Below are 25,658 nucleotides of genomic sequence, written 5' to 3'. Positions count from 1 at the left end.
TAACATACTGTTAACCTAAATCTAAACGGCTGCTAATCTGACTTTTTGCACTACTGGCAGTTCTTTATAGCTTGCCACTCCTTGCACATTTGCTCTCTGCACTATTGTACTTACAGCGTTATTGTTACAGTGTTAATGTTACTGTTCACCTGACTTGTTAACCTGACTGCCCATTTTGCACATCTGGTTAGCTACTCCTCTTGCACTATCGGCACTATGGTAAAATACTATACGTAGCCATAATACAATACAACTTTTACTTATATCTGTACATTCGAGGAAACTGTGCGGGTCAGATGTATCGACATTTCGTTCTGTATACACGTGTACTAGAATGACAATAAAGTAGATCTGAATCTGAATCTGAATACATGTTATCTTGAAAGGATATTTACAATAAAATAGAGAATATGGTATACTAATGTTACACCTACATGAATATCTTAGACACGCTCGAAGACAACAGTCACGATTTAACATTTTGAGAGTTATTTAGATAGCATAAAATAGATTAGAATAGAATAAAAAATGTTCTTACCAACGATCAGCTTCAGTCCAAATCACAAAATACAATGAAATATTCTTCCAACTTGGGAGGTCGACAATAAGCTTGTCAATCTGTCTGCTTCGATAAATGTCAAGTCAAGTCATGTTTATTTGCATAGCCCTTAATCATAAGGAGTCTCAAAGGGCTGCACAGACCACAGATTATTGCAAACAACAGACTATTATGACACCATCCCCTGATTCAAAACCTACATGAGGGTACAGGAAAAACTCAAAAATCTCAACATGAGGAAACTGAAGAAACCTTGAGAAGGGACCACACATTCGGTAATCCACCTTCCAGGATGAACAGTCTGCAATGGATGTTGTGATAACAAATAATACACAGATGTTATCAACATGAAATATAGGTCATTCATAAACTATAGATTAGAAGTGTGTTTTAAGCCCAGATTTAAACAGTTCCACTGAGGTTGCGGATCGAATGTCCACCCACAGCAGGACAAGTTTGAAATAATCAACACAGACCTAGAGTTTTGGGGCGGCAGTGGCTCGGTAGGTAGAGCGCTCGTCTTGGGATCAGGATCCTCCGTGTTACATGTCGAAGTTTCCTTGGGTAAGACACTGAACCCCTAATGCCCCCGATAAGCAGGTTAGCGCCTTACATGGCTGCACGGCCTCTATTGGGAAATGTGAAGCACACTGTAAAGCGCTTTTGGAAGTCTTGACTTGAAAAGCGCTATATAAATGCAGATCATTTCATTTTTTTAATGGCTTGTTGGTCTAGAGGTATGATTCTCGCTTCGGGTGCGAGAGGTCCTGGGTTCAATTCCCAGACAAGAGAAACTTGGAAGGAGGGTGACCTCATGTGCAGTCCCACCTTAAAGTTTTTACCAGCTCGGGCACCCGCTCCGAGACTGGGAGGTCGCTGGTTCAAGCCTCGGCCGAGTCATACCTAAGACTTACAACATTGGTACTCATTGCCTCCCTGCTTGGCCCTCGGCATTAAGGGTTGGAATTGGGGGTTTTGGTCACCTAATGACTCCCAACACAGCAGTTGGGTCTAAAATGGCGGCGCCCTGTTTGGCTGCGGCTGCATCGGCTCGCTACACTTTAACTGTATGGGTTAGGTGTATCGACATTTCGTTCGGTGTGCATGGTTACAAAGAATGACAATAAAAGTAAATTCTATTCTATTCTATTCTATCCTAGAGTGCCCTTTTGCGGTTTAGTGTAAAAATAACGTGAAATTATATACAGTATCGGCAATAAAAATTCAAATAATTTCACATATAATCTCACTGGAGTATAAGTCGCACCCCCTGCCAAACTATGAAAAAAACTGGGACTGTCCAAAATAAAGTAGTACAAGTAAGGCAGAATCTACCTATTAAATCCAACCTCTTTGTAATATGGATGAAGAAATGTACACAGTGATTAAAAAAGAAAGACCCTTCTTCCTTATCACATATTTCACAAGTTAATGTTTGACTCCAATTCGGTGAGTGGGTTTCAGAAAGATTCCCCAGTTTTTTTTTTATTGTCACCTGAGGCTGCTGAAAAACTTTAAAAACATGAAATAAGAACAACACTCAATTTAATTGAACCTGAATTGCTTTAACTAAATGTATTTTGGGAAGAATTTATATGTAATGTCCATGCGGCATGGGGTGGTCGTATTGAGTACCATGTGAAATAGAATACAGTACTTACCGTATATTATAAGCAATGTTCCCTCTAAGCTGCGTGTGTGCGCAATTGCGCACTGCCCAGAGCTTTTCCGCACACAAGAAAATCTCACAAAAATTAGGGCTCAAAATTGCTAATTAAAAAGCGAATTAAGTCAAAGTTACAGTGCATAAAGGTAAAAATACAAGGGTTCCCCTGACGTTGTGTTCTAAATGCAGTTTTCGGAAGTCAAGGTCGAAGTAGAACAAAGTTGAGTAAAGCTAGTAGAGTTTTTCGAGAACCGGCTTCTTTAGCTCGGCTCACTAAAAAGAACCGGCTCTTTCGGGTCCCAAACGGCTCTTCAGGTTGTTTTTGCTGCTTTAATCCCTACACTACCAAATATTGTCTAAAATTATGCACAAAATGATTTAAAGGAGGGGGGGAGGATTGGGCAGCAATAGAACAAAAAATAAAAAATAAAAAGTAGTGAAGAGTTGGGAAAAAAGAAACAAAAGGAGAGAAAAAGAGAAAAAAAGAGCAGAAAAATTCAGAAAAAAAGCCAGAAAAAAAGAAAAAGAAACCAATAAAAGGAAAAAGGAAATAGAGAACAAAAAGCAAGAAAAAAGTAACAGCTGGGAAAAAACACAATAAGAATTTTTTTAAAAGGAATTTAAAAAAAGTAGGAAAAAACAGGGAAAAAGAAGAAAAAGTTTGTGTTGCATTTAAATAATTTCCAATTATATCAAGTCAATCTTGTTGCCAACATTCCACTAAAAAAATGTAATTAAACACAGTTCTGTATCGTGCAACCGACTAAAAAAGCCTCCAAAAACGTTAGTATTATGCGACAAAAGATACCAGGAAAAAAAAGGAATTGAAATCTTGTGAAAGAATTGTAAAAACAAATGACGTTTGTAGGCCGTACAACCTTTGCAATAGTACATGAGTCAATTCAATCAAAAGTGAAAAATAATTTTCCATTGCCGGAAACTCAGCAAAATGTAACTTGATGTCAAGTTTTGGACATGTTTGATAAAAGATTAATTGCCACACTTGGGACTGCTGTTGCTCACTGATGTTTCAAGCGTTGCTCACCGACTTTGTGTGAACGCTCACACCCGTGGAAAATTACAGGGAACATTGATTATAAGTACCGTATTTTCCGCACTATAAGGCGCACCTAAAAGTCTTAATTTTTTTCAAAAGCTGACCATGCGCCTTATAACACAGTGCGCCTTATATATGGCTCAATATTAAATTCGCAAGGTCTCGCAACTTACTCAACAGCCGCCGACTAGATTCTCCCCCGAGCGCGAAGTCGTCCGCGGTGTATGCTGGGATTTATATACCGGCGTTTCATTGGCTAACCAATGTGTCAATTATCTTTTGAATCGATCACTATTGGCTGAAGTTATTCGGAGCCTCGGATTGGCTAGATGCCCAAAACAAACCCTCCAATCGGCCGAGTTTAACAATGGCGTAGCAAGTCCGCGGTGTATGCTGGGATTTATATACCGGCGTTTCATTGGCTAACCAATGTGTCAATCATCATTTGAATCGATCACTATTGGCTGAAGTTATTCGGAGCCAAAACAAACCCTCCAATCGGCCGAGTTTAACAATGGCGTAGCAAGTCCGCGGTGTATGCTGGGATTTATATACCGGCGTTTCATTGGCTAACCAATGTGTCAATCATCATTTGAATCGATCACTATTGGCTGAAGTTATTCGGAGCCTCGGATTGGCTAGATGCCCAAAACAAACCCTCCAATCGGCTGAGTTTAACAATGGCGTAGCAAGTCCGCGGTGTATGCTGGGATTTATATACCGGCGTTTCATTGGCTAACCAATGTGTCAATCATCATTTGAATCGATCACTATTGGCTGAAGTTATTCGGAGCCTCGGATTGGATAGATGGCCAAACCAAACCCCGCAATTGGCCGAAAAAGATGTGTCAATCATCAGTTAAATCGATCGCTATTGGCTGAAATTATTCAGAGCCTCCAATAGGCTAGATTACCAAAACAAATCTTGCAATTGGCCGAGTTTAGCAATGGCGTAGCAAGCTTAGCAAGCTTGCTAAAGTACACCATAGAGAAACATGTTTTATCAGTCTGTATTTGCAAATAATTTACTCTCCTGGATTTACTTCACTAACGGTTGTAAGAAGACCATGATTGCGTATCATTATTGAACGTGAGAACTTAGGTGAGTTATGCGGCTTTATGTTTTCCCCGTATCTTGTTTTAGAACGATCTTGATGTTGCTGTGATGAGTTGAGTGAATTAAACTCAATTCCAAGTGTTTATTGTCATATGCACAGTAAAGTTGCGAGCGAAAAAGAAAATAGAAACATAGAAATGTTTGGCATTTCTTGAAACCCAAGACTTCAACCTTCCGAATGATATTTGAAATGACGCATTTAAGTGACATCGTACGGACACCGCATCCGCACGTGTCTACGACACGTATTTGCTTCCTTGCAAGCTTTGGGAATGTTAAGGGGGTAATCAGTTGGACTGAATCATCTGACTGTTTTGTCGACGTTCCCATTGTAGCGCCTTATAATCCGGTGCGCCTTATCTATGGAAGATATAGGACCAAAAACTATTTTTTGGGGGTGTGCCCTATAACCCGGTGCGCCCTATAGTGCGGAAAATACGGTAGTATTTTTTTGCTTGGTGTTTTATTCCTTCATAAAATATGCTCATTCTTTTTGAATCACTGGGAAATGCATGTATTTCAAGGACCAACAGAACCAAGTTAGATGATTGGTAAAGAACTCATTCTCATATTACATAAATGTCATCACAGTGTGTGCGTGTAAACAGCCCACTCTCTAACGATATTACGGCAGCAGTTTATCGTAGCCAAATCTTTTTTTCGGAGGGATACGCTTTTGTGACAGCAATCCTCCGGGCTTCATCACGTGACCGAAGGGCGACGCAGAAGCAACTGCAGGAGAATAAATGGGCCTAAGCACGCCACACCAAAATACAATCTACACGCTTGAGTGTCCAAACATTCCCCCACTGTACGAATCCTCTCCTCTGAGTAAGTAACCACTGCCTGTATGACAGCGGTGTTTTCCATAAAATTGTACGAGACCCTGGTGGGTGGATAGTCTTGGGGGGGTCCGGGAACACACTCCCCCAGAAGAAATTTTTGTACATTTCAAGTTCAAACACATAGATCTGGTGCATTTTTAGCGCAAAATAAAGAAGCTATGATGAATATGTGCCTTTTTAAACTATTCACTTAATTACCTTAGTTATGAAAGCCAATGACACAGTGAACAGTTCAGACTCACCAAGCATGGCAAATGAATCGATTTAGACTAAAAATAACGAGTGGCGTTCCAATGCCAATGCTGTACTATTTTAGGGTATCGTAGGGTATCCTATTTTCCGCACTATAATGCGCACATAAAATCTGATTTTTTTAAAAAAAAGCTGACTATGCGCCTTATAATCCAGTGCGCCTTATACATGGATCAATATTGAATTACAAGGTCTCGCAACTTACGGTAAGCAGCCACCGACTCCATTTTTTGCGTAGAAGAAGTGCGCTGTGCATACTGGGAAATATTAAACAACGATTCTCTTTTATTTGTGCGTTTGTATAAAGACCCTGAAATGGCTCCTATTAAGAGACACGCTTACAACGCAGAGTTTAAACTCAAGGCGATCGGTCACGCAGTAGAACACGGGAATAGAGCAGCAGCGAGAGAGTTCAACATTAATGAATCGATGGCCGAGTAAGGAAGACTAAACAAAGTTTCCGTGGCAATAAAGCGAGATGGCCACAGTTAGAGGACACACTTGAACAGTGGGTTGTTGAACAAAGAGCAGCAAGTAGAAGTGTCAGTACAATAACTATTCGAATGAAGGCAACATTAAAGAATTCAGAGGTGGTCCTACTTGGTGTGTGTTTACGTTTTACATTTTACAGTTTTTATGTTATTGCTTTATTGTTATTATTTTGCACTTGTTGTTTTTGCACATTACGAGTGTCACTATATTGTGATTGCACTAACGTTTAATTTTCCATAACAGTATCAGACCTTTTTTTGCGTGTTGACTGAATGGAGGAAAAGTAAAATGTTATGCCTTGCTGTTGTTCAAAGATGTTAAAGATGTGTCACGAAAATGCTTTACTTCAGAGAAAATAATAAAACGGCTGTTTATTCATTTTGGGAGTGAATGGAGTTGTGGAAAGCTTGGTTGTTATCTATTAATAAAGTTTGACTGACCTATCTAACTGTTTTGTTGACATTCCCTTTAGCGCGGCACCATCTAATGGTTGCATAACGTAACTACATCCTCTACCGTAGCCAAGTCAAGTTAAGTCACATTTATTTATGACGCCCTTAATCACAAAAATGTCTCGAAGGACTGCACAGGATTACAATTACAACATTGCACAATTACCTGATCTTAAACCAGCATGCACTTATAGCGCCTTATAATGGGGTGCGCCTTATGTATGGAAAATGTTTAAAAATATATCATTCATCGAAGGTGCGCCTTATTACACGGTGCGCCTTATAGTGCGGAAAATACGGTAATCCTCATGTCGGTGATTTGGAAGATTACAGTACAGTGGAACCTCGGTTTTCGAACACCTCTCAGTTCGAACAAATAAGAGTCCGACCAAAAATTTCGAGAAATTCTTGCTTCGCTGTTCGAACAAAAATCGGAGTTCGAACGCCGGGGTGGATGTTTCACATCACATTTTTTTACTCCTTTTAATTTTGTCAGGTGCAATTGCACCTCCAATACACTAGGGGATGTCCGAGATTAAACAAATGTGTAGCAAATGGGCCGAGTTACAGAATTTCACCACACCGATAAATCTGCAGCCACCAGAGTCATCATGACTTTAATGACACTGTCATGAACCACTTCTGAAAAGTGCTAAAAAGAAGGCAGAAGCAAATGTCCTTGGATAGATATTTTAAGAGAAAAGAACATCCTGTAGCCAGTCATCCGTAGCAAAGAGATTTGAACGTGTGAGCACCCCTCAGACAGAAGAGCTCCCCGAAGTTTTTATGGAAGGGGACTCTCCTTCCAAACAATAATTTTCCTTCCTCCTCCATCCCTCTCACCGTCCATCTGCGCCTTCTGCTGACCACCACAAAGGTAAAAAATCCTATTCATAATTCTTTTCTTTATCCTTTTTTTTATTTTTTACACGTTCATGTTAGCGTAATCTTTCGTACGGAAGATTACGCTAACGCGAACGTACGATTAGCCTGGGTTACATTTATCGTATTTTCCGCACTATAGGGCGCACCGGGTTGTCCGTACGATGTCACTCAAATGCATCGTTCCAAATATCATTCGGAAGGTTAAAGTCTTGGGATTCAAGAAATGCCAACCATTACTTAGTTTCTATTTTCTTTTTCGCTTGCAACTTTACTGTGCATATGACAATAAACACTTGGAATTGAGTTTAATTCACTCAACTCATCACAGCAACATCAAGATCGTTCTAAAACAAGATACCGGGAAAATATAAAGCCGCATAGCTCACCTAAGTTCTCACGTTCAATAATGATACGCAACCATGGTCTTCTTACAACCGTGAGTGTAGTAAATCCAGGAGAGTAAAATATTTACAAATACAGACTAATGAAACATGTTTCTTTATGGCGTAGTTTAGCAAGCTTGCTATTCAGTCATCTTTTTCGTCCAATTGCAGGGTTTGTTTTGGCCCTCTAGCCTATCCGAGGCTCCGAATAACTTCAGCCAATAGCGATTGATTTAACTGATGATTGACACATCTTTTTCGGCCAATTGCAGGGTTTGTTTCGGCCCTCTAGCCTATCCAAGGCTCCGAATAACTTCAGCCAATAGTGATCGATTCAAATGATGATTGACACATTGGTTAGCCAATGAAACGCCAGTATATAAATCCCAGCATACACCGCGGAGTACTCCACGTAAGTTGCGAGACCTTGCGATTTAATATTGAGCCATATATAAGGCGCACTGTATTATAAGGCGCATGGTCAGCTTTTGAAAAAAATTAAGACTTTTAGGTGCACCTTATAGTGCGGAAAATACGGTATGTTATTTGTGTCTTAAAGGTAAACAAAGGTAAACGTTCAGGGTGTTGGAACGGATTAAAACGATTTACATTATTTGTAATGGGAAAAATTATTTCTATGTTTGAACAAATCGCTTCTTGAACAGGGTTCTGAAACGGATTACGGTCGAGAACCGAGGTTCCACTGTATTAAACATCAGTACTGCAGCTTTTGTTATTGCTGCTATGACAGGATGCATGTTCTTCTTCAATGGTTTACCGGAACGCGCAACTTGTGAGCTACACTTAAGCCCGTGTCCACTTTTTAGCAACGCGTTTTCCTGCTGCGAGCAATTGTTTCTAATTGTTTTGCAATGGCAGCAGCGCGTTTTTACCCTACGTTAAAAACCTGGGCAGTGCGACAAGATGCTGGACAGGTTTTCTGTGCAGAATGCTCCGGGCTAAACCTTTTTGCTGGTCACCAAGAGTCGAAAAATGTTCAACTTGGGTAAAACGTGACACCCGTCAATGTCACATTGTACTCAACTCTCTAATCACAATGCAGGAAAATCCCCCGCAACAACAAATCAGAGTGCGCACTTTAGAGATCCCTTCTGGCTGATGAAGATTCGTATGACAAGTACACACATGGCATATATGATCATTTCTAGAATGATTTACTTCACATTTATATCTATTTGGAAATATTATTGTATTTTTTTATACAACACAATGCTGTAGTATCTTCTGGTATCGTAAAAGTCAAAGTCAAAGAGACTCCAATTAAAACCATGCGGCCCACCACAATCTTTCTATGTATGTATGGGAAACACTGGACTGCAAATACATTAGGTACAAATACATTCTAGTAAGAAGAATAATGACTGAATGCAGGATGAAGAGTAGCAATACTGACACATCTAAAATGGCACAAAATAAGATGGTGGAATTCCCAAAATATAGGTGTCCAAACCTTTCAAAAACTGGGCCAGGTTTGGTAAGATTAAAGTTTGTGATTAACATACCTGTCAACCTGTACGTTTTTGCCGTACAAGGTACGTTTTTATGCATTTTAAGACGAGTACGACGTACAAGAAAATCTGTACGGAAAAACGCAACTTTGTCAATTATGGGTACCATAATAATAAACACCGACTGTCACGAAACGGCAAATCAATCAAGTCTAACGAGTTCGCCGCGGTAGCCTCTATCTCGGTATCGTTTTTTTTCATTGCAAACGAAGCGAGCGGTTTGATGCTACTGCCGCCTGGGGATTTCCCATCATTCCGAAAAAAATAAATAAAAATGGTGTAAGATTATTTTGTATTTTGTAAGGGAAAATACGACAGTTTGTACGGGCATGGAGCTGTGGAGGTTGACAGGTATGGGTTAACGACTATTCAGGCATTCTTCTAACAGTCTTTAATAAATTCATTGTCTGTGAAAGGTTTGCAATGGTTGGCGATCAGCGTCGCGACCTCATAGGTCGCCTTTCCAGGATTTTCATTTGACCCGTTAAAAGCGCTGTTGTGCTGTTAAAACAGCTTCCAGTTGCTTCACTTTCTCACAGCTTTTTGTAGTCTGCATGTTTTGTCTGGCAGTGGCAATTGATATTATATTATTTTAAAATAGCCACAGTCTCTTGGCAAACTAGGCATATACAGTTGTTTCAGATTTTGGTGAAAATATCAATTTTCACTTGTCCTAGAAACGGCGGCCCTCACAGTCAACTTTCCTTTTTTTTTGTTTACAGTCACCCTGTCGGAATGGGGTGGGCTAAAATTCTCACAGAAAGGCAAGAGCAAGGTGGCCAAAGGGCTACATACTGTCATCATCTGGTGAAATGGTACTTTTTTTGTTACAAATTCATTTTATACTGTGGTCAATATTTTTACTTTTATGAAAAATGCCACGGGCCAATTAAAACTTGATCACGGGCCATAAGTGGCCCCTGGGCAGGACATTGGACATGGTTGTGCTAAGCTAATACTCTGTCACCAATCACTACAAAAGCTGCTTCAGTGTAGCAATCGTGTTTTACAGACATCAGACTGTAATTCTGCAAAGACAAACTGCTTTTTCTTTTTTACATTTTCTTTTGTTTTGCAAATTAAAAAATATATAATGGAGCGCTTTTCTTGTGGAAGATCAGATTTGGCCAAACCTCAACCAGACGCCAGCTCCATCCAAAGTGAAGTGAGTTTGAGACCCCTTCGCTTAATAACATATGATGTACCTTTAAAGAACAGAATATAGAAACATTGTCATCGCATTACTGAGTTATGAAATCTATTCCTTCTGCTCTGGGTTTTTGTACATGATGACATCTGCTTGTTGTGAAGCAAATTTAAAAAGACTGAAATGCTTTGCCTCGGGCGTCTTTATGACAGTCTCGCCTACGCTTGTTTTTCTATCAACCTTTCAGAAAGTTTTGCTGGCAACAATATCTGCTTCACATTTTGCACAGACATATTCCAAAACGTTTGTCTTCAAACAATCTTGAATTCTTGAAATAAGAGTAGATGATTTTACCCCTATTTAATCCAAATTGTTGGACTAGCAAAGGGTAGTGCAGGGGTCGACAACCCAAATTGTTGAAAAAAAAAACCCTAAAAAACATTGTCTGGGGCAGCAAAATATAAAAACTTTATATAAGCCCTGTTGTATGTGTCTGTATTAGTAATATTAGCCTACTATCAAATAACTATGTTGGATGCAGCACATGCTGTGGATGTAACCCGTGGATATTTGACTTCATTACAATATTAATGATATACAGTATTAAATTAAAGTAATGCAATAAAAAAAATAATTTGTATTGACCTTTTTATTTTGAGGATATGAGAAAAAAAATGGAACATGCATAACCGGCGTCTATCTGAGCAACAGAAAGAGTGCAATAAAACACAGCATGCATTTATAAATATTAAGTAGTTGTCTTTTGAAAAGGTAAATAAAATCAGGTTGATAAGTTTAATTTTGATTTTTGTGCAGTTATTCTTCTTTTTTTATCTACAGGAGCGGAGCTAGTATTATGGGGCGGCAGTGGCTCAGGAGGTAGAGCGCTCGTCTTGGGATCAAGAGATCGCAGTTCGGCTCCTCCGTGTTACATGTCGAAGTGTCCTTGGGTAAGACACTGAACCCCTAATGCCCCCAATAAGCAGGTTAGCGCCTCACATGGCTGCACGGCCGCTATTGGGTAATGTGAAGCACAATGTAAAGCTCTTTGGGAAGTCTCAACTTGAAAAGCGCTATATAAATGCAGATCATTTCATTTCATCAGCTATAACTCGGGCAACACAGGAGAGAGGAAAAAAAAGCAATGGAGAAATGCGGCAGAGTTTTGCATTGCATCTAAGTTCTCTAGGCAGAAGTTCAATTGTTAGAGCCACGACATCACGTCACAATATATGACTGTGCTGCGTTTAAGGCGACACCTTGTATCTCGTGTTTTTACAACATGGTACCAGTGAAAGAGCGGCAGGCACTTTCCACCAGTGAAATCACACCAGCTTATCTTTCCTCTCGTCTCTCATCTCATCACATTATCACATATCATCAGTAGGGTTGCGGGGGTGCAGGAGCCCATCCCAGCAATCATCGGGCAGTGGGCAGGGGACACCCTGAACTGGTTGCCACACAGGGACAGACAACTCGCTCATTCACACCTAGGGACAATTGGGACCGGCCAATCCACCTGTAATGCATGTCTTTGGAATGTGGGAGGAAACCGGAGTGCCCGGAGGAAACCCACGCAAGCACGAGGAGAAAAATACAAACTCCGCACAGGAAGTCCGGTAGCTGGATTTGAACCCACACTGGAGGTTCTCAAGACCTTAGAACTGTGCCTGCACACGCGCTAACCACTGCACCGCCGTGCTGCTCTCCTTAGGACTTATATTATAACAAAATATATTTCCCTCTGTTTAGCGCATCCGCGTCACAGTTCTCAGTTCATGGGATCAAATTCAGCTAACAGTCTTCCTGTGCGGATTTTGCATGTTCCCCCGTAATTGCGTTGGTTTCCTCCGGGCACTCTGGTTTCCTCCCAGCTTCCAAAAATTGTCCCTAGGTGTAAACAAGCAAGTTAGTTGTCTGTCCCTGTGTGCCCTGCGACTGGCTGGCAACCAGTTCAGGGCGTCTCATGCCCACTGCCTGAAGATAATTGGGATGGGCTCCAACACCCCCGCGACCCTACTGATGAGAAGCAGTGCAGGTAATGGATGGATATTTCCCTCTCCCCATCCTTTTCAATTTTTAAACATTTTTGGAATAGTGCCAAGTGCCACTTGGTAGTCGACCCCAAGGTAAGCGATTCTTTTAAAAGCATTCGTTTCAAAAATACATTTACCATGGCTAGGAGGAGACTGTCTCTGGTGAACTGAAAGAGGTTTTTCACAATCTGATGATCTGAATTTATTCCATAGAGACTTTGAAATGTAAACTCAAGCGTAATGTCAATGATTTTATTTGAACGTGCAGTCAATCTGCTCTGCAGGGTACAACCATCCTTTGCTCCTCCAGTTAGATTCACTGGGAGGATATGTGAAATACATAAAAAGATTTGGGATTTGTTTTTAAAGTGATCTGCCATCCAAAAATGCACAAGAGATAATTCTATGAGAGAGGTTGATTTGGAGACCAACAGATATCAACTCTGGGTGGCATAGTCACACAATTCAGATCAGGGGTGAGTAAACTGCAGCCCGCAGGCCGGATCGGGCCAACTAATGGATTCAATCTGGCCTTTTGGGACAAAGCTAAGAGAAGCACGATAGACAAATGAGCCGAATCATGTCAAACAATGACCTGAAGTTTTAAATATGTCCACTAGATGTCGCCAAAGCTGAACGTCACTCTCAAAGATGCATTTGCTGTATGTGAAAATGATTTTACTCACCTGAATTAAAACATACACGATTAAAAAGATTGATTTTATATGGGAATTCATCTCAGGAGGCTTCCATCTAGACTGACGGTTTTAAGGAATGATGACATACCGTAAATTCCGGACTATAAGCCGCTACTTTTTTCCCAAACCTTCAACACTGCGGCTTATTCAGTGATGCGGCCAATTTATGTCATTTTTCTAACAGCCGCCAGCGGCGCTCGAGTACAAAAGGTAAGATTTAGACCGGTGGAATATACGCGCCGAGGAAGACTGCAACTTCTTAGCTTGTGCACAAATTAAATTAGCGTTGACATATCCTCATCATGCAAATTGCAAAAAGAAAGGCACATGACGTAGCTTTCAAGCTAAGAGCAAACGAGCAGTCCGATAAAGAAGGAAACAGAGCTACTGCACGTAAACTTCACTTTGCAAGCGTGTTGCTAGCGTGTTTTTAAATGAGGGCGCGTGGGACGACGTCTATATGACAAACTCTGTTACCCATACTGGGGAAGACGACTTTGATGGCGTCAGTTATAAGGAGGAAGATAAGGACGGTTTACCGTGGTTTCTATAAGGACGGTACGTTTTTTTTAACAGAACTGTGTACTGTGTTGCGAGCGTGTTGCTAGTAGCGTTTTGCTACCCTTCACAGGCACAGTTTGTGATGAAAGTTATAATACTATTATTAAAGTTTTGAAAACTCTCTCGGTGTACCGTCTTTCTTTGTAAATATGTGTAACCGATGTATAATATGTATTTGCACCTGTATATTTTTGTAATGTATTTATTTGAGACACTTATTCTGATATGTTTTGCGAATTTAAAAAGAGGGGCGGAGCAAAACCGGGCTGACAGGAAGTGGGGTAAAGGTGAGTGAGACCTGTTGTCGCGGCAGACAATAGTGGATATATATTTTTTCCACCCTTACCTTTGGAAATATAGACTTTTTTTTCCTTGGATTAGTTTCAACGGGTACCCGGACTCTGCAGGTCTGCATCAAACCTTGAGTACCGGTATCATTTTCTGTTCGTTTTGCCGGCTGTGGTTTATGAACTGTGCACTCTATATTTAGTTACAATCGCAAGACTCAAAGCCGTGTTTGGGCTAATTTTGTGATTGTGTTCCCTGTTTAATGTGGGCGCATGCGGCTTATATACAGGTGCGGCTTGTGTAATTACAAAATCGGTTTTCCCCTAAAATGTGGTGGTTGCGCACTATAGTCCAGAATTTACGGTAGATGCAGATTTTGGTGTTAAAATACAATCGCATCTGTCCAAGAATCCAAATTCTGATCTTAACCAAGTCAAGTCAAGTCACATTTATTTATATAGCCCTTAATCACAACAACGTCTCAAAGGACTGCACAGGATTACAATTACACAATTACCTGATCTTAAACCAACCAGACTACTCCCTGCATGTAAACTTGGCAATAATAAGACAGGTCAAGTATGATGACAAAAGAACATATTGATGGGACAAGAATCCCCTGAACAGGACCACATGGCAAATTAAACACTGTGTGTGATCTACACTATGGACCATGGAAAACAATGCAAAGATTCGATTTGATGTCAGATGCTATTCATGTGAAATGTGAACTGGCTCCTTCACCTTCAAATGAAGACACGAATGCATCCAAGCAAACACAATCTAAAAACCATCCCCAACAAACTGATTTAAAACGGCACACAGCTCCATAACACCCTTCCTGCTTATGGGAAGAGACAAGCGTATACACCAAAGGGCCGATTTAATGGCTTGCACTTTAATGTGTTTGGGATTTGGAAAATGTGTGTCTGCATGCATGACTTGTTTGCATTCCGGTGGGCACATGCACTGCAGGTCAGGTCAAAACCACGAACCGCTGACTGCATGGTGTGTTTGAAATCAGGTTTAAAATATGAATGCACAATATTTCTTGGGTAAATAATCCTTTTCACAGCTCTTATACTCACCAACACTACTGTTTTATGCGTTACACGACCACTTTTTCACCCTTTTTTTAGGATTCGTACACCTCTTTCTAGGCCAAATTCGGGTACTTTTTAAGGACTTTTAAATCCATATTTTCAATTTTTTACAGATCAATTAAAAGAAAAAATCCGGTATGAATGATGGATTTTGCAGAGACACAATTATAAATGTGATTTACTTATGCCATTTTTAATCTTGTGTGTGCATTATCAGTGTCATGTCTGGCGCGGTTGCCATGGCGCCCAGTTGGTCCCAGCCGGGTGGCGCCGGATTCTGGCGCGGTTGCCTCGGCGCCCAGTTGGCCCTGCCCATGAACACCGGCTGAGACGCATTTGACTGAGTGCTTCTTAGAGTACTTAAACGCGTTCCTTTGAACTCTGCTTTGCGGGAGCGTTTGTTATGCTTGTTAAACTTTGTGAACCTTCTGTGAGATTTCTGTTTGACTCTGAAAAAAGCCTAGTCTGTGAATCTGCCCGTATTTGATCCTGTTTTGTTTTTGGTCTGATCCGTTTGTTTTTGGACATTCTTTTCTTTTGAGTGGATTTATGATCCACTCCTGCGACCATCGATTCCCGGATCGATTGTGCGCCCTCCTCCTCTTCCCCCAATAAATTGTGAGTACGTCTACGCGAATGGGTCCTTTCCTGTTTCCCGCTCTGCTTAGTGACAATCAGGACATATGATTTTAAGATGTCGAGCAAATCCCAAATATATTTGTGGATCTGAACAATACGTGTGTACACGTTTTTGACAGAAATATCTTCCCGTATATGTGTTGTATAAAAATGTAATAAGTAGCTTATAACTTAAATCGCAGGGAGGTATTCTCATTACGTATTATGAATGGGAAATGCTACCTTAATTTTTTTAAATCTCCGTAATTAATACATAATCTACCAATACACATTTCATAGTGCCCTGTTTAGGTATAACATAAACGTTTCCTCTTGGAGGCAACACATAAGAGACAATGACATACAAACTAATAGCAGCTGCAGTTAATCATAAGACCATTGCCACCAGAGAACAGTGTCGGCGTCATTTTTAAGCAGACTTGTTGAGAAACATGCCACAATTCAAGAACTTTTAAATCTTTGAAAACAGAACATTAAAATTCAAGCATTTTCTAGGATTTCAGGTACCTGTACGAAACCTGTTGTTTTTTTAAGATCTACATTAAACAAGAACAATAATATTGACTCCAGACTACTATTTCAGTCTCATGGTTCACTGATCCCTTAACCATCAGGTCGTTGGGGCTCCACTTCCTGTTATCCTGTTATTATCATCTTACTCATTTAAATAAAACACTTAATAAGAGGGGTAGCACGGCAGGGCAGTGGTTAGCGCGTGTGCGGCACAGTTCTGAGGTCGTGGGAACCTCCTGAGTGGGTTCGAATCCAGCTCCCGGCCTTACTGTGCGGAGTTTGTATGTTCTCCCCGTGCTTGTGTGGGTTTCCTCCGGGCACTCCGGTTTCCTCCCACATTCCCAAAACATGCATTTCATGTGAATTGGCCGGTCCAAATTGTCCCTAGGTGTGAATGACCGAGTGAGTTGTCTGTCCCCGTGTGCCCTGCGATTGGCTGGCAACTAGTCCAGGGTGTCCCCTGCCCACTGCCCGATGATTGCTGGGATGGGCTCCAGCACCCCCGCGACCCTACTGAGGATAAGAGGTGCAGCTGATGAGATGAGATGAGACTTAATAAGAGACACGAGACATCCATTTCAGCTCATGAGAGAATTGTGGTCAGCTAAAGTCTTGAATATCCTATGGCAGGCGTTTCGGCATCCCCCTTTCTTTATTGTAAAATAATTTAGACAAAGACTCAGGGGAGGGGTATCTAACAGTTCAAGGAGGCACACTTCTTTATGAGAGGTGTAAACATGCATATTCCTAAATGCTAGCTAAGGGTAGAGGTTCACATCAAATAAACTCCAAAATACAATTTATTGTCTAAGGCAAATGTTGAGCGGCTTGAGCAAAATTCCTCCCCCAAGGATTAAGATGCCAACTGGAGCAGAAGAACATTATACATTAAAGTAATCCTACAATTGATTTGAGTCAAAATGGGATTTCTCTTCTGTTGAGTGTTTAACATTGTAGCAAATGCCTAATAAACCTACAAAAATCCTGACAATAATATATTTTTGGATAAAACGGGATGGGGAAAGGCACAGTGTTAAAATGTTGTGAACAAAATGTTTCGTTGACTGCAAGAAAAGGAATAGATCTGGAGAATATCTTTATTGCTATACCTAATTATTTTCATTGTATCACAACAATGCAGACAAAATCAACATTTCAGGAGCCATACCCCATAGGTATAAACTACAGGTATGCATAAAACACACATATCCCTCAAACAAGCAGCATCTGATGCAGCCACTCTATAAAATTGAATTACAGTTATGTTACTCAGCCCAATTAATTTGGGGCCTTTTAGAATAGCCTGGAAAAATGAAGTCATCAATGTCTTGGCTGTGGTTGTTTACAGCAACTGAATGCTGATGTGCTAAAAATGCAAAGCTGGGAGAGTTTCCTCATTTTGTACACTGTGTGCAGTCTATCTAACATTTTAACTCTCCATTTTTCAGTAAAAACCAAAGCCTTTTGTGGTAAAAATGCAAATCTGGGGGTAATTGCACACAACCAAGATAAGAGATTTAGCCTCAAGTCGGTTGTAGGAAAGCAGGTTTAATTTAGCTCAGCTCAGTTGCTATGGAGATTTATTCTTCGTAGCTAGCCTGCTCCAGAGTAGACTAACAACCTGGCTAACATTATCCCCGGAGTGTCACGTCGGGCGCGGTTGCCATGGCGCCCAGTCGTCCCAGCAGGGTGGCGCTAGATTCTGGCGCGGTTGCCGCGCCGCCCAATTGGCCCCGCCCATGGACACCGGCTGAGTCGCATTGACTGATTGCTTTTTGGAGTACTTAAACGCGTTCCTTCTAACTGTGCTTTGCCTGAGCGTTTGTTAAACTTTGGTGAGACCTTTTGTGAGGTTTCTGCAGGTTCTGTTTAACTCTGAGAAAATTAAATTTGTAAATTTGTCTGCGTTTGATCCGGTTTTGTTTTTGGACTGATCCGTTTGTTTTTTGACAACTTTTCTTTTGTTTGGATTTCTAATCCACTCCGTGACCATAGATCCCTGGATCGAGTGTGCACACCCTCCTCCTCTTCTCCCAATAAATTGTGAGTACGTCTACGCGAATGGGTGCTCTTTTCCTTTTTCCCGCTCCGCTTCGTGACATGGAGATACATCTGGCAATCCGACTATCAATTGTGTGAAAAGTTAATGGCTTTTATATCATTTCCATTTCATTATTTTAATAATCTTGAATTTAAATTTTACATTATGGCTATATTGTAATTTCAGTGAACTTTGTTGACTGTGTCACATTAATAATCAAGTCAACTTATATAGTCATTCGTATAGTAAATTAACTGTTGTCAGGCTTTGTGTTTTATTGTTCTATCTCTTGCCATCAGAGCTTTAATGTATATTATTGCTGTTTTTGAGATATTAAAATGTTATGCAAGAACTCAAAAAGTTTGTATTAATTAAGTTTTTGACTAGGGTAATATATTATATAGGTCCAAATCCCATTTATCTGTTCCGTCTTCAAAAAGAGAGAAGTTTGAAGTATCAAGTAAGTAAAACGAAACACAGTGATAAGAATTGTCTTTGTTGAAAATGATGAACACAAAATAAAATTCCTAAAAAAGAACAGAGAAACAAAATGTTAGGATGAATAGGAAAAAATCTTTTTTTAATCAAACCCGGGCCTCCTAAGTGGCAGGCAAAAATAATTCCACTGAACAACTCAATCAATTTGTTTTGCACTTCAAATAGCATTTACTCTCTGAACCCGTGTTTGTGCAACCTATATTTATATATATATGTATATATATTTTTAACATCTTTATAAAAAACCCATAAGCGGTTGTTGTTCAGTGACCATAAAAGACAATGGGCCACATTTTACATTCATTTCAACATTCATCCCAGATTTCTACAACTGGCTCGACATAGCCGCTTGTTTTCATCTTGGTTCGGTAAGCACGCAACCTATTAGGCCAAAATGGACCAATCAGACTAGATCAAAGTCCAATTATTCAGATAGCCTGGAGTTTTTTTATGTCACTTTCATGCAAACCCTCCAGGATTACAAATTTACTTCTACACTGATTTCAATCAAATGTTAGAACTTCAATGAGCAGCTAAAGAACAAACACTGTTAAGACATTCTACTGTTATTCTCATGTGTACACCATCTACTATATACACTGCACAACACTGCCCCTAAGGTACAAAAACGCAGAAACATAGCCAGTATTTGCTTTACTCTTATTTTACTATCTTGCTTATTTAATTCATCATTTGAAGTCTTATTTTGACATACAGTTAATTGAATTTTCCTTTTTTACTTTCATTTTTCCCTATTTGATATTTGCATGTAATTAGATACCTGCAGTTGAGTTATTTTTGATTATAACATTTTTTCTACCTTTTAGATATATTTCTCGTTGTTATCCTTGCAGGATTGTGAGGTCTTTTCAGTGTTTTCCTGGGTGTCATTATTAGATTTGAAATGTTAATACTGTGAATAGTAATCCTAATAATATTTAGGAAAACATTTTAATAAAAGGATGAAAATAAATATCAGACTTTTAAATAATCTAATCAATCGTTTGAATTAGTATTTGCATGGTATTTTGCTCACTTTCCAATATGTAGTTTTCCCTTTCCTACCTTATATACATACATTCAAACTGCATTTATAACTATAAAATAAAATAATGAAACCAGGGGGTCAGTATGTACCGGTATGCCTATATTTTGTTGTGTGTCACTAGAAGCAAATGGTAAGGGAGCATGTGGGGAAAGAGGCGAGGCTTATACAATGACAACAAACCAACACGAAATCAATGTTGTAAACGTGAGCAGTAATTCTACGGTAAAAGAGTGCTGAATTTATGTATTTTTATTTACAAAAGCATGCTTAGAGAAGCAAAAAAATAAAACGTCTTGGACATTGCCCAGAAATCGAAGAGGAAATATTCAATTGGTTTGAAGACGAAATCTAAAATAGATATGGAGTGTCTCGGATCTTTGTTAGCAAACTCTCAAGAAGTATGTAGGTTTTATACACATTTGCATCATGGATTTTAATATGTGGCTATTTTCAAGGAGTTTAGGTGGTCAGCTTCAATCAGGGTTTGTACGCCTTTTTATGGCCAAACTCAAGAACTTTTTAAGCACTTTCAAAGCCAATTTTCCAATATGTCCAGTCCTAATAAAAGAAGAAATCCAGTGTGAGGCAATCCAAAGCCCTGCTGTTTGAGGTCATTGAGTGCTGCCTGTGTATGGTCATGTGGTGCTCAATGTGTATGTGTAGGCAGTATAGGGAGATATTTGTCTTAAAAACATTTACAGACGTGTTTTTTTAGATCCACAAATATATTCACAATTTACCCATGTATTTTGCAGATCCACAAATATTTCCGCGATTTATTAACGTGTTTTATAAGTTCTCAAATATTTCAGCAATATTCATTTGTGTTTTTCAGGTCCACAAATATATTCGTGATTGACATATGCCATTTTTAAAGGTGCACCTGTCTTCTAGTGCATGGCGCATAAGGGGTGATGACGCTCTAGATGATAACGCCATACAAACTAAAGTGAGCTGCCGTTAATCACGAGGGAAGACAAAAATTCAATGGCAAAGCGCAGCCACAAAAACAGGCGTGTCGGCGTCCCTTTTAAGTAGACTTGTTTTATTTTTCTCTATTTAATGCGTGTTTTTTCGAGTCAGACTGTCAAGAAAACATGGCAACAATCTTTAGCATTTACAAAGCACTTCACCCATAATTTGATTAATTGTCCTACCTTGAAAACACAACAAAAATGCAATCATGCAAAATGAACCTTACTCAATGTGAGTATATACCAAGGATCGGGAACCCTTTTGACCCAAAGAGCATACATCCATCCATCCATTATCTGCACCGCTTATCCTCAGTAGGGTCGCGGGGGTGCTGGAGCCCATCCCAGCTATCTTCGGGCAGTGGGCAGGGGACACCCTGAACTGGTTGCCAGCCAGTCGCAGGGCACACAGAGACAGACAACTCACTCGCTCATTCACACCTAGGGACCATTTGGACCGGCCAATTAACCTGACATGCATGTTTTGGAATGTGGGAGGAAACCGGAGTGCCCGGAGGAAACCCACGCAAGCATGGGGAGAACATGCAAACACCACACAGGAGGTTCGATCTCATGACCTCAGAACTGTGCCGCACACGCGCTAACCACTGCGCCGCCGGGCTGCCCACCCAAAGAGCAATTAATGAAAAAAAAAATGCCAGAGCCTGTGTACCATACATATAAAATATATCACTTTAAATTCATCCCCCTCTGGCAGTTACTTAAGAGTGTTGAGGCTCATTTGGACTGTCAATTTTGTCCTGACAGACGGTTTCAAAACAAGGTTCTTTTAAAAAATTCTAACAGAATACTGCAAACGAGGATACCAATGTTTTTGCCTTCAGTGCAGATAGCATGAAGGAGTGCGCAAGTCCTGTCCTGTGTTTAGCCCCACCCATTTCTATCGCCCACCCGATTAAATTGCTGTAGGTGCTTTTGCAAGAGCTTCTGGTTGTTTAAAAAAATGTTATGTGGCTTTTCATCATAAATTGTCTTAACAATGAACTTGGATGGTTTAATGAGCTTCCATATAAAGGATCATTTACAGCCAAAACTGTTGGTTTGACACCTTGACTTTAAACCGCAGTTAGAATTGCATACCTGTCAACCTGAAAGTTTTTGCTGTACAAAGTACGTTTATTGTGCATTTTAAGATCTGTACGACTTACAAGAAAATCTGTACGGAAAAACGCAAATTTCTCAATGATGGGTACCATCCGTTATACACCGACTATCACAAAACGGCAAATCAATCAAGTGAAACGAGTTTGCCGCGGTAGCCTCTATCTCGGTATCGTTTTTTTTCGTTGCAAACAAAGCGAGCAGTTTGATGCTACTGTGCGCATGCGTCTGCCGCCTGGGGATTTCCCATCATGCATTATTCCGTGGTAGTACCATAGTGAAAGGAAATCCGTCTCTTTTTAGAGAATCGGCTTTTTCGGCTCAACTCATTAAAGAGAGATCTGTACGGCTCTCAAGCGGCTCACTTGCTTTGATGCACTATATTACGAATTATTATGTTGTATAAAGAAGTTAAGAAAAAAAGTAAGTATAAAAGGAGAAAATGAAAAAAGACGGGTTTGTGGTTATCCCTTTAATCAGTATATTGCCAACAATAATTTAATGCAGAAAATGAATTAATAATTTGGATAAGAAAATTCTACTTAATTATATTCGCATCTATTTTTTCCTTCTACAGTGAACGTCCAAGCTATTTAATTTTTGAACTTTTTTTTATAATAAACCTAATTCATGTCGAGCAACTCAGTATATCACAAAAAAATGTTAATTAACAATATGTATGATATAACGAAACGTAAGTACAATATAACATGTTAAACTACATAAACACGTTTGAAAAATATATGGTATAAGATTATTTTGTATTTTATAAGGAAAAATATGACAGTTTGTAAGGGCATGGAGCGCTGGAGCTTTACAGGTATGAAATTGTGTCCTATATATACTGAACTGAACCTGATACACAGTCAGAATTGACTCAGCAATGCATCTGCAACAATCCGTTCGAAATATACGAGAATATTGAATCTTTGCCTGGGTTTTATTCATTTATTTTTATCTCCAAGCCATATGTACCCATGAAAAGAGCCGTATATGGCTCCTGAGCCATAGGTTACTGACCCCTGGTACTCTAGTTACTTTCAGAGTAACATGGTACTTTAACGTGCAGGGTAACACAATTATTTTATAAATGAAGTAACTAGTGAAGGGGAAAGGACAATTATGATGTCACGCCACATATTTGATTCCTGGACCAGACCGAGTATTCAAATTTTGAAAAAAAAATAGAGCTGGAGAGAAGCAATGCATTTGCCGACATTTACTGCAAAGTTTCAAAATGAAGACAAAACTGATTGGATTCTGGGGCAGTCGATGGAAAGCGCATCTCCCACCAAGTGTCACAAGCCAGGAACGGAGACAGGACCCAGTAGCGTTCGTTTACTCTGTTTTATTGATAAGAGGGAGAGAAGGGCTTGCTTCCACGATCCAAGGATCGACAGACACGGGCAGCAGGTAGCGGGAACACGGAAGTGGCACTTCCGTGTCGAGCGAGGATGATCGTAAATTGTCAGGAATACTAGTCGTTAGCCGGGACGGGAGAGCAAGAGCAGTATCAAGTTCGGAAACAAGGTCGGCAACCGGTATCAGGCAGGTAGCGGGGCAAAACAGGTCGGATATCGGGAAGGCAGAACAGGGCAGAGTCACGTCCGGAAACAGGTCGGCAACGGGTATCAGGCAGAGAAAAACAGCAGGAAAAGTGTCTGAACGTGAGAGTTTGCCGAGCTGGGAGCAACGGTTCGCAACAATCTGACAGGGATCTCTTGAAAGCCGGGGGTTTAAAAAGAGTCAATTAGCCAATCAGCTCTCAGGGCTGTTGGTGCTAATTGAGCAGTCACAGGTGCCTTGAATCGGCAATCATGACACCAAGAAAGGCATCAAAATTCGTTTCGGCTCCTGTCTTATAAGAGATTATGCAAAACTTAAAAATGAAACTCTCCTGGGAAGTCACATTACAAGATAGAAGAAAGGATCTCAATGGACATGAGACTTTTGTTGAAACTGCACCCACTGGATTTTGAAGGTTGTACAAGATAAGGGTGGAAGACCATCGTTGGGACAGTACTGATACGAAAGAATGCGGCAAGTAAACACTTGGATGAACATAAGTGCATTTATAACCACTAAAACGAGTAATGTCTATTTTAGTAATCCAACATTAGCAACTTATTACTTATCAAGAGGTAGAGCGCTCGTCACGGGGGCCGAGAGGTCCCAGGTTTGATTCCTGGCTCTTTTGGGTTAAATGTCGAAGTGTTGGGCAAGCCACTGAACCCTTTATGCACCCCAAAAGCAGGTAGGAGCTTTGCATGCCTGATGCTGCTATTGGTGTGTGAGTGTCGGTGTAAAACGAGCAGGGTTGGGTAGGGTTACTTTAACTTGATTACTTTCAATTACTTTAAGATTAATCCAATACGTCATCTAATCTCATTAGCTGCACTGCTTATCCTCAGTAGGGTCGCGGGGTTGCTGGAGGCCATCCCAGCAATCATCCGGCAGTGGGCAGGGGACACCCTGAACTGGTTGCCAGCCAATCGCAGGGCACACAGGGACAGACAACTCGCTCGCTCATTCACACCTAGGGACAATTTGAACCGGCCAATCCACCTGAAATGCATGTCTTTGGAATGTGGGAGAAAACCGGAGTGCCGGGAGGAAACCCACGCAAGCATGGGGAGAACGTACAAACTCTGCACAGTAAGTCCGGTAGCTGGATTTGAACCCACACACGCTAACCACTGCGCCGCCGTGCTGCCCTACTCCAATACCAAATATGCTAATAAAAGACAAAAGAAACTAAATATGAATAAAATGATTACTCACAACACGTGGTAAGCTTTCTCTCCTGGCTTTGATCTCTTTGATCTCCGGCAAAACTAACATAAAATGCGACAGAAACAAAATGAAAATAAATCCAAACAGCTTGCTAACATCATTTTCGCCGTTCCATGTATTCCGTTACTACCCAAGCCTGCACAAAATTTAGTCATTTTATTCCTATTTAGTTTCTTTTGTCTTTTATTAGCATATTTGGTATTGGAGTAATCCAAAAGTAATTGAAAGTAATCCAGTTAAAGTAACCCTACCCAACCCTGAAAATGAGTAATGTTACTATTGAAGTAATACTGTGATGAAAAATGTGATGGTGACTTACTGATCTATTTTAATAATCTAACATTAGCAATTTATTATTTTTTCAGTAACGTCCACAAACACTCACCTTTACCGGTCCCCACTTCCCGTAAACCCCTGTAAGTTTACAAGCCACAGGGGCAACCTCTCGATAATGAACTGAAACTGTGAGCACAACATCCCCATAGCTATAAAAGGCTGACCTTTGATGTGCTCGTTGACGACGCTCTCCAGCTTGTCCAGCCTCTCCATTATCCTCAAGGTCTCTCCTTTGCTCTCCTCCTCCAACTTTCTCTCCGCGTCCGCAACTTTCGGATCACTGTTCGACACGTAGTTAGTTATCCAGCCCACGTACAGGAGACACACAATGTTAGTCATGCCGCTCAGGATCACGCATGTCGACACAAAAGTTTTAGTTCTCCTGCTGCACAGCATCGCGACATCCCTGCCGGGGTGGATGTCCCTACTTCTTTATTTGCTCTCCCTCCGTTGTCTGAGCGCGTGTGAGGGAAGAAAGGTGCAAAGATAAAGAGTCAGAAGTCTCAATTCTGCATAGAACTTGGGTTTTAAAGGAATTCCAGGACAGCACACACGAGTGAGCGCTCATCGGTGGCTGCAAGTCGTGCAAGCCTTTGCAGAGCTGTGTGATGATCCCTCACTAAT

The 25,658-nt window shown here is 40.5% G+C and overlaps 1 protein-coding gene and 1 non-coding gene across 2 annotated transcripts in view; one reads left to right on the top strand and one right to left on the bottom strand.

The window, feature by feature from the left end:
- Nucleotides 1–25,430, bottom strand: part of LOC148362310 (polypeptide N-acetylgalactosaminyltransferase 18-like) — a 138,531-nt gene extending 113,101 nt beyond the window's left edge. Inside the window, exon 1 of the mRNA XM_088340222.1 lies at nucleotides 25,199–25,430. Coding sequence (XP_088196348.1) covers nucleotides 25,199–25,430 — 232 coding nt within the window. The remainder of the gene's footprint in view (nucleotides 1–25,198) is intronic.
- trnap-cgg (transfer RNA proline (anticodon CGG)) lies at nucleotides 1,281–1,355 on the top strand. The gene has a single exon. It is a non-coding gene; the product is annotated as a tRNA-Pro (tRNA).
- Nucleotides 25,431–25,658: the final 228 nt, after the last annotated feature.

The sequence above is a fragment of the Urocampus carinirostris genome, chromosome 7, assembly GCF_059441175.1.
Source record: "Urocampus carinirostris isolate Australia breed hairy pipefish chromosome 7, RoL_Ucar_1.0, whole genome shotgun sequence".
NCBI classification, from domain to species: domain Eukaryota; kingdom Metazoa; phylum Chordata; class Actinopteri; order Syngnathiformes; family Syngnathidae; genus Urocampus; species Urocampus carinirostris.
Note: the sequence above shows the minus strand (reverse complement) of the source record. Positions and strands in the feature narration are given on the sequence as shown.